This window comes from Zophobas morio, unplaced genomic scaffold, assembly GCF_036711695.1.
Source record: "Zophobas morio isolate AGI-343-1 ecotype UQ-CSIRO unplaced genomic scaffold, CSIRO_AGI_Zmor_V1 ptg001059l, whole genome shotgun sequence".
Lineage (NCBI taxonomy): Eukaryota > Metazoa > Arthropoda > Insecta > Coleoptera > Tenebrionidae > Zophobas > Zophobas morio.
Window position 1 is genome coordinate 1 of NW_026973159.1, and position 12,551 is coordinate 12,551.

Below are 12,551 nucleotides of genomic sequence, written 5' to 3' on the forward strand. Positions count from 1 at the left end.
GTACAAACTATAAAAAAGCATCTCAATTAAATTCTTATGGAAAGTTGTTATTTAATAATAAAATCAAAAGAAAAGGGAAGAATTTTAAAATAATTAAAAAACAAACGAAAAGAAAAAACTTTAAGCTTAAAAATAATGGTGTTTCAAGCTCTTTAAATGAAATTAAATTTTTAATGGACACCAAGGGTTCCACGTTAAGTGAAACTCAAAGACGACAGCAAATGCTTTACAATCAACAAATTGAAAGGTTTAAAATAATCCAGAAGCAAATTGAAATGCAAACAGAAAAAAACAAACAAAACAAACCACCTACAGAGAATAAAAATGAAGTTGAAAAGCACACAACCAACGCCCACCAACCTAGAACCGGCACGAAACTAAATGTATGTGAGAAATTACAAAAGATGTTGGAAGGTGGTGGGAAAGACAATTCCTTAATGGAAAACACTTTAGAACAGGAAAAGTTTAATTTCACCGCGAACCAAGTACATGAAGATATTAAGCCTACAGTGGGTAAAAATTTAAAAAGTCAAAGTAGTGACCCTGTAGTCATGAAACTCGATCCCCCCGGTATAAAAGCGTGCTCCGATTTTCATATAAATCTGGAAAATTATAACTTTACTCCTTATCTATATCATTATATTCCTATTAGCGAAATTATAGACTCCACAAGTAGTATTATGCCCATGTTGCAAAGATATGACCAATTTAGCGATTTTGTGCGTGAACTACAAAGTTCAATGGTAAAGGACCAGGACACCATTTTTAATCTTGAAGATGAACGATTGTTAGCCAATTTTTTATTTGATATGAAGGAAACAAATGTAAGCAATTTCGATGCAGGTAAACTAAGTTTAGAAGTAAATGGGACTTTATTATAATAAATGTGAGAATAACTAATCTTTTATTTTTTTAATTTCATTTTCATAACAATAAGGCATACAATTCTTAAAGTTTAGATAAATATTTTCTGCTATTAGTCACAAAATTTTGAAAGTTATTAAAAATTACATTTTTAGATTTAAAACCTGAAATAAATAGTTATGTCTTGCATTAGAGAAAGAAATGCGAAAGGTAACTATGCTTATCAATCTATTTCTAAAACCGTTAAAAAAAATTCGACTCGTTATTTTACAATAGGTAATTACTAGTATTATTGGACATCCTCATCGTATTTAAATTCAAATATTTCCACGATTATGTGTAAATAATTCAATAATTTGATTAAAAAAAAATTAATTTTTTAGAACTTAAAATTTTAAAAAGTTTTAATGAAATTATCTTAAATTCTTTGAATCTCTTCTAGATGAGCTCGAAAAATTTAGATAAGATTAATAGATTTATAATGCCATAAATAGAAATAAAAGAATGATGTAATAAAAAATAATTCTACATTTAGCAATTTTTTTAAAAAAAGATCAATTGATTATTTTGTTACCAAATTAAGATAATGTTATCTTTGTTATCTTTGTAAAATTATACTATTGTTACTAAAAAGCTTAAAAAAATTAAAATTACAGTTCCATTAATAAAGTTTAATATTTTGAAATTTATAATTATTTATTTAAAATATTTTCGTAAAGTCATTAACTTTCTTTGTTCAAGCTGACTTAATTTTCGTCATAGGGCTCTAACGAAATATATAAAATTTGCAAAAAAAAATTTTCTAGCTTTTACTTTTTTATTAATAGAAAGTAGATTTATTATATCAATAAAAAAGATTTGAAGTAAATTTTCAGAGTTACATTCATATATAAACATAATCAGTTATCTTATTAAATTTACAAAAAATTTTTACGAGTATATAGAATTGTTTAATAATAGTTAACAACCTTCTAGAGAGTTTGGTGTCATCAGGTAAGGTGTCACCTATAATAGTTCAACTGAATTTATATAAAGTAATAGTTTTATTTTAATAAAAACCACATCACAAAAACGACAAAGTAAAATATCATTTTTGACTATTACACTTCCAAACTTTTAAATTGCATGGTCTCTAACATACATTATTAAGTTTAATTAAACCCGTTTCCTCTTAGCAACATTACTCCACTTCTTACGACATTATATTAAATGCAACGAAAAGTCCCAACTAAAACTTTAATTTGGTAACGTAGACCTGATCTTTTAAAACTTTTATCTTTTCCCTTCAATTTTGTTTACCACTATTTTTTTTGCAAAACGACAAGATATTCTAGCATACTATAGATATCTCTGGTTTTTGTAGCTCGGTAAACTTTAAAGTTTTAAATTAATTTTTTTCTGCATAAAATTTATAATTTTTATAACTTTATATTTTTTCTTTCCATGGTCGTTTTATATCTCAGTCTATTATTAAATTACTTAAAGAAGGTCAGAAAGACTGTAGGGTACGCAAGTTGTTCTAAATAAAATGCATTCACACTAACAAATGAACACAAATAAACACGTAACAAAAGCACGACTGTGAGTTTTTCACGACTTAAAATTCTAGAAATATAAAAGTATTAAAAGACTTATGGTCTCTGGAAAAAGCGTACTTTTATCTATCAACCGTAAAAATAAGCAGGGAAGAATTCACCTAAAGGTTTTCACTATTTAAATTGGTTCAAGCGGTTTAACGCACTTAGTATTTCATGTAATACCCCCAGGTTTTTAGAAAAATAAAAAAAGGGAGGGTGTGACCTGAAGGTTTCCCTCTTAAGTCTGAGTGGTCTTTTACTAGCCAGCCAAATGACATCAGGTCAAGTGTCCGTGACTCTCTGAAAGGTTGTTTTTTAACTGTTTTTTTTTAGCCTTTCCAGTCATATAACTATTTCGGGGGCGCCATGAACCTAGTATGCGCCCATATTATCATTTTCATTGGATATTATGTTATATGCACAGATGCATAAAAATTTTAAGATTTGCGTTTTTAGCGCTTAAGCATATATTTAAGGCTTTTAGCCTTAAGGTGAGGGGGCTAAATCTGTTAGTTTCTTTATATAAAGCGCCTATCGCATAGTTTTTCTTTAAGTTACTATTGCTCCTACATCCAATTTCTAAGTTCTGTTTCTTCTATGGGTTGCATTAGCTGTGCTCTTTCTCTAAGAGCTCAGCTCTGTTAACTATTATTGTTCAAGGTTGATTTGTACTTTTTGTTTATTTCTCCTTATTATATAAAGTCTTATAAGTTCATCTTTGGGCGCTTATTATCGTCAGAGAATCTTACGGTCTCCAGAATCGTAATAGAGCGTACGCGGGTGTGCACTCGTGCCTTGGCTCCTCTTGAAGAGGGGAATACAGATTAATCCGTTTGTAATCTGTGTGAAAATCAGCCATAGGATGCCAGCTTCAAAAATAGTGACTTGAGTTGTGTTTTTTCTCTTCGTGAGAGGGCGTTATTCATTTTTATAATTATATATTAAATAAAGTTATATATATTGTTAACAAAATTTTCTGGTTTCATAACATTTACCATCTTCATAGGTGTAACAATCTTCCCCGCTTCGTTACAGAGCAAGTCTTAAAGACTGGCCTGCAACGAGTTTTCTTTGCATATTTTTTTTCTTTTAATTTGGAATGATAGTTCTTAACCTCCGCTTCGCATAGCATAGTTCTTACGATTAAACTATAGCACTAAAATATAAATAACAAAAGAAAGAACAAAAGAAAGTCCAGAAAATATTTAGTTAAATTACGTCGCATTTATCCGAAAGATTGTAAATCTGAAGCGAGTACGTCGTATTAAATATACGCATCTCTGCGCTCTCGCATATTATTAACACGTTCATAGTTAAATTTTATTTGACTCTTACATATGTGTAAATGCAACTATTATATCTTTAACTTTTAATTAGCTTCACGACATGGAGTTCATTTAACTGAAGTGTATATAGCTAACAAGAAAAAACCACAAAAAAACTTAAATCGAAATTAAGGAAGCGTCGGAAAAGTGCGTTTAATTAGGGCATGTATTAGAGTTTAACAGAAGGTAAGCAAAAGAAAAGCAGAGTTTTTGTGCCCAGTAGCATTTTGAATGACGACTACCCGTTCGCAAGCAGCGAATACTAAAGTGTTTTTTGCGCAGAAAATAGGGCGCGCAAAGTCAGTAGCCTCGGCAGCTTGAGTAGCTATACTTGCAACACTGCCACAGTCGACGCAGCGTTAACGCCCGAGCGAGTGCGTAATAATACTATGCTATTTGCGCATTACTTTTGTTAAATTTCCCACCCGCCAAAAAGTTGACGCTTAGGGAAATTATTTATTAAGGTATCAAATCCTAACAACTGTCTTGAGCTTTGCCGCGACGTATGCGCCGCGTTGACGGCTGTCAAGCATACTGACTTATCCCACGGAACTAGTGCACTCGATAGAGAAATTCAGAGACTTGTATCGAATTGTAGAGTTTTCACGAATTTTATTTTTTTTCTTGATAAAATATTACGGAAACAATAATAGTGCAAGGGCTTCTTTTAAAAACATCTAAGTCTAGGTAGCCAATTGACACGTCACCTAAAAGTCCTAGGACTGACCCATAGTGGTCCCGTCTTGTAAAGAGCCCTTACCGTTTTCAGTTGGTATCAACCTTCACATGAACTGTAAATAGTTGATAACATTTCATCCGTTAGTTATCAAATTTTGAAATATTAGTGACTTAACCTTTGTTATTTTTATAATAATGGGAAAAAAAACCTCGTGCGTTGAATAAGCACCGTTTTTAATGGAAAATAATACAGTTCAAGTTTAACAATGACTTAAAAAGTATTATAAGGAATCTGCTCTGGCGAAAAAACCGATTTGTAGGGTGTTTGCTGGGTTGAACGGGGCGTTACGGACACCAATGATGCTGAACGCTTTGGACACCCAAATAAAAGAAAAAGACAGTTACTTTAAAAAACCTCAAATAAATACACAATTGTCGTTGGCGATCAAAAAATGAAATTGTGTGAGTTAGCTGAACACTGCAAGTATGTTAATGTAACGTGTAAGCTTTAAATTTTGCATGAAATTTGGGCAGGAGAAAACTTACTCTATTCCAAACGGGCACCGCGTTTGCTCACAGTGTACTAAAAACAACGTGTTTATGATTCGAACAGTTGTTTAAAGCTGTTCAAACGAAATAAAAAGAATTTTTAACTGCGGTATGTAATAATGGACGAAACCCATTACATTTCAGAGTCAAATCGGCAGTTATCTGAGTGGAAAGCAAAAAATAAAAACTGTAAAGGTTATAACCTGCGTATTATGGGTGTGGATAGCACAATATTTATCGGCTAGCTACCTTAAAAAAAGGTAAAACCTTGTATAGTAAATATCATATAATAACACTATTGGTTCCATTGAAGGAGGAAATTACAGAAAAAAGGCCCCATGTAGTGAGGAAAAAAAGGACTCTTCCAGCATTAAAACAATGCACCGTGTTACAAGTCGATAGCTACGATCGACAAAATTGCATGAGCTGAAGTTCGGTATGATTTCGCGCCCGACGTATTCTCCAAATTTGACCCCAGCGACCATTATCTCTTTGCTAATCTCAAAAAACTGTTTCAGGAAAGAGATATGGATCAAAGGAAGAAGTCATCGCTGAAATAGAGACCTACATTGAAGGCAAAAACAAAGGCTGTAAAAGCTTTGGGCTGATTGTATCGCTCTTGAAAAAGGTTATTGTATTATAGAGGTTTAATTTTGCAAAAAAAGTTTTGTTTAATTAGTTAGTCCCGGGACTTTTCATAAGTGTTAAAACATTAATTTATGTACAAAATAAAATAAGTACTCTAATAGGGTATGCATTAACCTTTTAAAGCGGAGCTAAAGTTTCCCTTTACATTGTTTAAATTAACCATGAAAAAAGCATTTAAGAATTCTGGTTATATAAATTTAAATGCGGAGTAATCGGTAAGAAAAGTGTACAAGAAATAGGAATAATTAATTATAAACATTCTACACAAATTATTACACGACAAGCCTGAAAGACGTCAATGTCCTTTAAAGCAATGATTGGCACGCTGGTCGTAGTAATTACAATTACTAGCTTACTGACCACACTTTAAAAGTAGAGCTGCTTTAACGGCGGCCACCTAGACGTACATATAAAGCTCATGTCCCCACAATCTGATGATTCTGATGGATATGATTTATCTAAGATATCAGGTGGTTATATATGTTTTTTGGTTAATTTGTTAAACTCTCTACAATTTACCTTAAACGCTAATCAGAGCACACATATTACTCAGAATCAGAAAAGGAACGCGCTGACGCCAAAAAAGAAAGTCTAAGTTAGCTTTCTTTAGTTAACCTTATTGTTGCCTTATTGTTATTAATATTGGTCTTTTCGTTTTTAGGTGAACTCGTGGAAACTACTTTTGTTTCTGAGGAGAATAATGATGAAAGAGAGGAACTAGGTAACTATATTTAACAACCGATTAAATTTTTTTTGGTAATTTTACACACCTTTTGTACTTTTAAAATTTTAAAACATGCTACTGTTTAATTATATTTTTTATTTTTACTTTTTATTGAACAATTTAATCTATACTTTATATTATCAGTTTCTTATTCCACAAAATAAATTACTTTGCCCCCAAATTGTTACTAATATTTATGTATACCAGTCATATTCTATAAAGTGCACTATTATATAGTAAATATATTAACGCTAGTTGGCAATATAACTACGAATTTACTAGTAAACAGACTTTGGGAAAAAGTTCGTTCGACGAGCCTTCATACTTCACCGCCGTTAGCAGATCCTCCACTCTCCCATTGCCACCATCACAGAGGAGCTACTCACCTACAAGAACCACATAGTCCCTCCTCCTTGCGTTATAGTCAGGAGGAGATGGTCTCACTGATGGACCCACGTAGCGAGGAGGAAGTGATCACGAGGGCCCGCTTTTTGACTCGCCTCCGGACACTCCTGCTCGATACCCAACGAGAACTTGAAGAACTGCACATCTTGCACTCGCCCAGCGGGACTACCTTCGAATCGATCGACCTTATAGAGGGAGACAGAATAATTGTAAGGCCTATATGAAGCCTCCAATTATGTCAAGACTAACCCAAGTCTATCTAAGCTTGACCCCGACGCATGTGCTCTCCTTTTTGTGTTTTCCATCTGGAAAACGCGTGGTGTGCCTGAATTAGTCGCACAGGTCAATGGCCGGTGGCCGGTGATGTTTTCTTTTAAGTTTTGTGATATTATTGTTAACTCGAAAAAACTGCACTCCTCAGAAGAGGTCCTCATTATGCTTGCCGTGTTATTGTTACTCTTTTAACTGGGAACTTTTGGGGGGGGGGGTCTGCTTTTGTAGTGCACTTCCTTTTGTCAACATTTTGGAAAGGAAATATTTGGAAGTGAGGAGGACACTATGAAGTTTCTAAGGAAACACGCCACCATCGTTGTTTCGCTTTGCGATTCCGATCGTATCCTGGCTCAAGCGCGTGCTTTCTTAACTTAGATAACTTTTAAGCTCTACAAAACTTAATTTATTGTTACCCAATAGCCCTCCGACTATCCAGTCTGGTTGGTCTTAATCAAAGTTATCAGCTCTCATTGGTCCCTTTAGATAGTAATACAATTATTATTGGGTCAGTGCTTTCTTATAATTTAGAGAATAGAAAATGCTTGCGAACTCGTGAAAAAACTGAGCTGCAGTGTACTTGTCGGGTGCTGCCTTACAAATCCCTCACAACCTCAGTTTAGATATTCTTTCGATCCGTCTTTGGTCTCTCCAACGCTTGGCATACTCTTTAATGAATGTAATGGTAATTATATTAAGGATGCGCATCGTTTACGGCGTGAAGTTAAGGAAGAAAGAAAGAGAGACAGAAAAGTATCCTTTTTTCTTATGTAAAATTAAAGATTTATTATTATTATGAAAGAATGTCTATGATGAAACACGTGATGGTTCTTTCCGCAATGACGCTGCATTACTCGCTGGGCACGGCTTCTCCTCTCTGTAAGCTGGTTGCATGTATGCGGCAGTCACTCTTTAATATAAGTGAGGGCAGTAGACAAGTCCGTCAAAGAGACAAACGCCATGTGAGTAAGAGAACTGACTTAGAGGCCAAGTAACACGTGGCAATCCTTATTGTATATAAAAAACTTTATGTAAAAACAATTTTTTTTTCTCTTTAAGCTATAAAATGCTTGCTGAAAAAAATAAAGAGACACTGCTGCTTTTGAAGGAAAAAGATGAAAAGGTCTACTGTCCGCGAAAGTAAAACGCAACTTGCAGTGATTGGTTTTAACCCTATTAGATACACCATCTAATTGGCTTAATGGCGGATCAGAACAAGAGAATGGACGAATTAGAGAGTCGCCTGGCTGCTATGGCTGACGAGTTCCGCATTTCTAAAGCACAACTCGAAACTGATAAAGTGTTTATCAGCTCTACTATAATTTATTTTTAAGAGCATTCTATTGAGTTTTTCTTTTCTGCTGCGGAGCAGGCCAAGCACAAGACAAATTCCATGAAGTTATATAAAGAAAACCAAAAGTTGCACCGGCACGTATTGAACCTCGAATCCAAACTGCGTTACTTTGATCGGAGCTTCCTGCCGCAAGGCGCTCCTGTGGACTACGTGGGCACTTTATATTATTTGAAGCTTTTTTTTAAGTTCTCTTAAAAAACTGTCTATTCAACAGCGCCAAATGGACTTAAAAAAGTTGAAAGACTTTAGGAAGTGGCTCATCCAGCAAGGTTCAGTTATCATGTGTTTAACAATATAATAGTTTGTTCGTCATCTACTATGTTTAACATTCCTGCACGGCTACCAATAGTTTTCAATAGCATTATATAATAATTATAACAGGCTCCCCCGTGGACGACCCTGCCATTCTACAACTTGACAATCATATTAAAAATGGAAGCTAAAGCTTATCATGATATATTAATACCCTCAAGCGATATTTTTTTTTAATAATTATTAAAAGAAAACACTTCTATACACATTTGGCTTAAATTTAATAAAATTTACCTTTATAAAAAGTTTTTCCTCTTAAGGCAGTAAAAATTGCTTTTCAATCAGCACATCCGTTTTCTTCGGGACGCAAAGTGCTTTATTCAACGCTTTATATTACCAATCAGCACAAGCGGTAGCCCTTGAAATTTTCTGCAAGTCGCTATTTGCTATGTTCGTCATACACACCAATAAACTACTAATAAAAGAAAACTTTGATATTTTTAAAGTAAACTACGCTTGGCAAAAGGCAAATTTAAACTATTTATCCAACTAGTTATAAATTACTTTCACTGAGTCGTGGAAAATAGATAACCATAACTTTATAAACCATGTAGTGGGCAGAAAATATTACATAGTGAGGCAATCTTTACGACCTTGTGCAAAGCTATTCACCCTTAAGCAGAAAAATAAATATAATTTTGAGGAAGGTTCAGCTCTGTTTATTGCAGCCCACTATCGGCTTTAACATAGGAGGATAAATTAAGATAATAAACAAACCGAATAAAATAGGTAATAATAACTAATACAAATGTAACGCACTATATAAAAAGTATAGAAACCTGTAATTTACACATTTTACTATAACAATATGATGCAAAGTTAACATTTAGCTCCAAATCTGACGTATGCGGCTCTACCTCTTTTTAAAAGCTCGAGATTCGAAGTCTGTTGGCTCGATCGAACACGGGGATAGCCATAAACGAATCAAAGTAAAGTGGAGTAAAAAGCGCCACAATAACTTTGCACTAATATAATTGCGCATATCGCTTTAGAAATAAAAATTGTACAATGTTAAGTTTCCTGTTAATACTCGCATTTATTCCAGTTTCTATAAGGCTGATAGAGAAGGTGGTGTTTCGTACAGTTAAATTAAGCTAAAATTCGAGTTCATGCAAGCTCGACAGTTGCCTTTCCCGAAAAAAAGCCGGTCGTTTCCGCTTAGTAGTTTCCACTTTTGCTCTTTTATGGGATCTGTTCTCCTCCTCTTCGGTATCCCTACAAGTGTAAGAAGGCGTGACTCCCGTGAAATGTTGCGGACGTGTTCAATTCAGTAGACCACTTTACTCGCTTGCAGCAGCTCTCAATAATCTTCTTCGCAGTGTCCCAGCTGAACCTCACGATAGTGGGAAAGCCAAAAACCTCATCAACATTCGCTCGGAGCCACGCAATGGTGGTTGACGCTGCAGTTGTAACAAAAACCAGTCAGGCAACCCGAAAGACCACGTGGTGTTGCGTATTTTACTGTCGAATACGAGCACGTGATACTAGCTAAAGCAAATTCTTAACAAGCACATGTCATGAGAAGAGACGAACTATGAGAAATCATAATACAACACAATACAACAAAGTTAAATTCCTTTTGGAATTTTTTAATCTTATTTTTTGAATTGCCAACATACGTCATTTACTAAAACTACTTATCGAGAAAGCTAAACAAATAACTCTAATTAGTGAACTAAAATAATTTACACATGTTCTGAAACGCTTTTTACAGCGTCTCTACTCACGTTCTCGACAGCTTTATCACGAATGAATCGCTTTTTGGAGGTCTCAAGAACGTTAAAAGGATAAATTATGTTTTTGTGGACAACAAAGAAAAAATCAATATCACAATTAAGCATAAAGTTTGAATAAAATCCTTTAATTTAAATAAATGTTTAATGAGGAAGAGAATCGTTTATAAATGTTTTGTAGTTTGCATGACTAGGACATGTTGTAGCCTTCTATACAGGTACAACTCTCCCTTTATTAAATAAATTTTTTTAAAAAAAATATTGGAAATTAAAAATAGTTCTACTAAAAGTGGGCAACGCGGATGTGCCCTTGCGGAGACATTTTTTTTAAAGAAAATATATATTTTATCCAAAAATATTTAAGTAAAGTATGTAGTTTCCTGTTTTGATATTATAAAGGAATGAAGGTAATTAAAATATAAAAACTTCAGACTTGAAAGTAAACTTGGTTTAGTTAAACTTGTTAAACTTCGAAAAATACAAAATCTAAGTATAGAAAATTGAGAACCGCTCGGGTAACCTGGACCAAAATTTCTATCCTCTTTAGGTAAATCTTCCGAAAATTTCCATTCTCGCAAGTATTTATCTCTGGTAACCTAAAAAAAAATGTTTTGCTAATTATTTGGTGAAAAGCAAAAGATTAATTTTAATAACTATTATTTTACCCATTTTTTTATATTAAGTTTTTCGAGTAAATAAATAGTACTCATCTATGAAAGCGTTGGGATTTTAATTTTGACCAAATTTATGCCTCAAATATATTTAACAAAATATGCAAACTTAAAAACTTTATAACATATGCTAGACGCGCTGTCTTTTAAAAAGGTCAACGTTTAAAAAAATCCAATCTCGCCCAATTATATAAGAGAAACAAACAAAAAAGCTTAAAAAAAAATTCCTAAGATCTGCTAAAGAAATTACTATTATATATAATACTTTAGCACAGATGCTAGCCCCGCTAACAATCGGATATTTAGCATCTGCTTTAGTTTCCACAATAAACTTGATTTTAGGGAAAACCTTCGTATATATGACACTTTTAATAATTATTAAATAAATTTCTTCTATAAAATAAGAATATTTCCGGTTTAATTATTTTTGACTAAATAAATTTAAGGTAAGGAACCTTTCTTTTACAAAGTAGCTACCTTTGAGAGTTTTTCTTGATGGGTTCCTGGTGGGCCGAGAGTGTCCACGTATACGGTTTTCAAACTAACGTCTTTACTTAAGGTGTGCTTAATAAGTTCAACAGTAGCATCAAAAGCCAAAGAATTTAAGCTAACTTTGTCCCTTTGAATTAATTTATAGTATATACAAAAGATTCACAGATATATTGCTAAACGATTTACTTTTGCAACATTTTGGCAGAAATGTCTAAAGGAGAAATTACTGTTGCTGCCCATCCTATATACTCTGTGATTTTTATTAGTTTAAATAACTTTTCTCTCTTGTCTTCCTTTATTAACTTTGAATCTGAAAAGTTTTAATTAGTAAGAGGGAGATAAATGGTAAATTTTTATTAAAAAACCGTTTATGCTAAAAATCCAACAACTCCGTTTCTTGTGAGTAATTAAAACTCTTTACCATTCAAAAATATATATAATTTAGCTTAGACCTTTAAAAAGATATATGTAACTTCTGGCTAAAGCAAAAGCACACAATATTAATTATTAAGCTCAAACAGTGAACAACACAGAAGAAGTAACATTTTGACCGCTTTCTCGATATTGAACTGTGTTACCAAATAATAGTAAATAAAACAACCGTTAAATTTAAGTGAAGTTAGCTCAGTGTTTTTTATAATAGGAGCGAAAAGGACGGCATATACCATAGGCCCTAGTAAGTTTGATATGTTTACATAATATTTATAATATAAAAACTTGTACCTAAAACCGGACCTCTTCCTGCTTCATCTATGCCCAAAAAACAATTTTCAGTCTTACAAATTTCTGGGATAGAGGACGATATAGTAAACGTCCTCATCATTGCTTTTAAGCGTGCAGAAACAAAAGCACAACAACTACGTGAGCTTTTTGTATATATAAAAAACTTAGTGGGTTTGAAAACTTTAATATGCGGGCTACAAGTTCGTTATTGTAACATGAGCATTAT

At 33.2% G+C, this 12,551-nt stretch overlaps 2 protein-coding genes and 1 long non-coding RNA gene across 3 annotated transcripts; 1 reads left to right on the forward strand and 2 right to left on the reverse strand.

The window, feature by feature from the left end:
* Positions 1-173: 173 nt before the first annotated feature.
* LOC135122277 (uncharacterized) lies at positions 174-8,837 on the forward strand. Its single transcript, XM_064046472.1, has 21 exons — positions 174-843; positions 4,049-4,140; positions 4,231-4,350; positions 4,733-4,844; positions 5,512-5,621; positions 6,018-6,111; positions 6,177-6,236; positions 6,303-6,362; positions 6,648-6,979; positions 7,035-7,196; positions 7,272-7,401; positions 7,464-7,529; positions 7,579-7,685; positions 7,740-7,793; positions 7,843-7,919; positions 7,972-8,031; positions 8,100-8,163; positions 8,221-8,340; positions 8,413-8,544; positions 8,609-8,663; positions 8,776-8,837. Exons 1-21 carry the CDS (start codon positions 174-176, stop codon positions 8,835-8,837), a joined length of 2,739 nt encoding a protein of 912 aa, XP_063902542.1.
* Positions 8,838-9,755: 918 nt separating this feature from the next.
* On the reverse strand, positions 9,756-11,438 carry LOC135122275 (uncharacterized). The gene is made up of 4 exons (XR_010279313.1): positions 11,376-11,438; positions 10,948-11,035; positions 9,983-10,106; positions 9,756-9,921 (listed from the first exon to the last, which is right to left on the reverse strand). It is a non-coding gene; the product is annotated as an uncharacterized LOC135122275 (long non-coding RNA).
* Positions 11,439-11,572: 134 nt separating this feature from the next.
* Positions 11,573-12,460, reverse strand: LOC135122279 (ribonuclease H2 subunit A-like). Its single transcript, XM_064046474.1, has 4 exons — positions 12,326-12,460; positions 12,204-12,275; positions 11,789-11,912; positions 11,573-11,729 (listed from the first exon to the last, which is right to left on the reverse strand). The coding sequence occupies exons 1-4, from the start codon at positions 12,420-12,422 to the stop codon at positions 11,573-11,575; spliced, it is 450 nt and encodes a 149-aa protein (XP_063902544.1). The 5' UTR covers positions 12,423-12,460.
* Between the last annotated feature and the right edge of the window lie 91 nt (positions 12,461-12,551).

What these genes read in the sequence shown, in the direction of transcription:
- LOC135122277 (XM_064046472.1), top strand. Translation starts at nt 174, where the DNA reads ATGGACACCAAGGGTTCCACGTTAAGTGAAACTCAAAGACGACAGCAA. An exon ending in AAAGAAAGAGAGACAGAAAA is followed by an intron (nt 7,794 to 7,842) that starts GTATCCTTTTTT and finishes TTATTATGAAAG; the next exon opens with AATGTCTATGATGAAACACG. An exon ending in TGAAGGAAAAAGATGAAAAG is followed by an intron (nt 8,164 to 8,220) that starts GTCTACTGTCCG and finishes TAACCCTATTAG; the next exon opens with ATACACCATCTAATTGGCTT.
- LOC135122279 (XM_064046474.1), bottom strand. Translation starts at nt 12,422, where the DNA reads ATGAGGACGTTTACTATATCGTCCTCTATCCCAGAAATTTGTAAGACT. An exon ending in AGGAAGAGGTCCGGTTTTAG is followed by an intron (nt 12,276 to 12,325) that starts GTACAAGTTTTT and finishes CAAACTTACTAG; the next exon opens with GGCCTATGGTATATGCCGTC. An exon ending in AACTTCACTTAAATTTAACG is followed by an intron (nt 11,913 to 12,203) that starts GTTGTTTTATTT and finishes AAAACTTTTCAG; the next exon opens with ATTCAAAGTTAATAAAGGAA.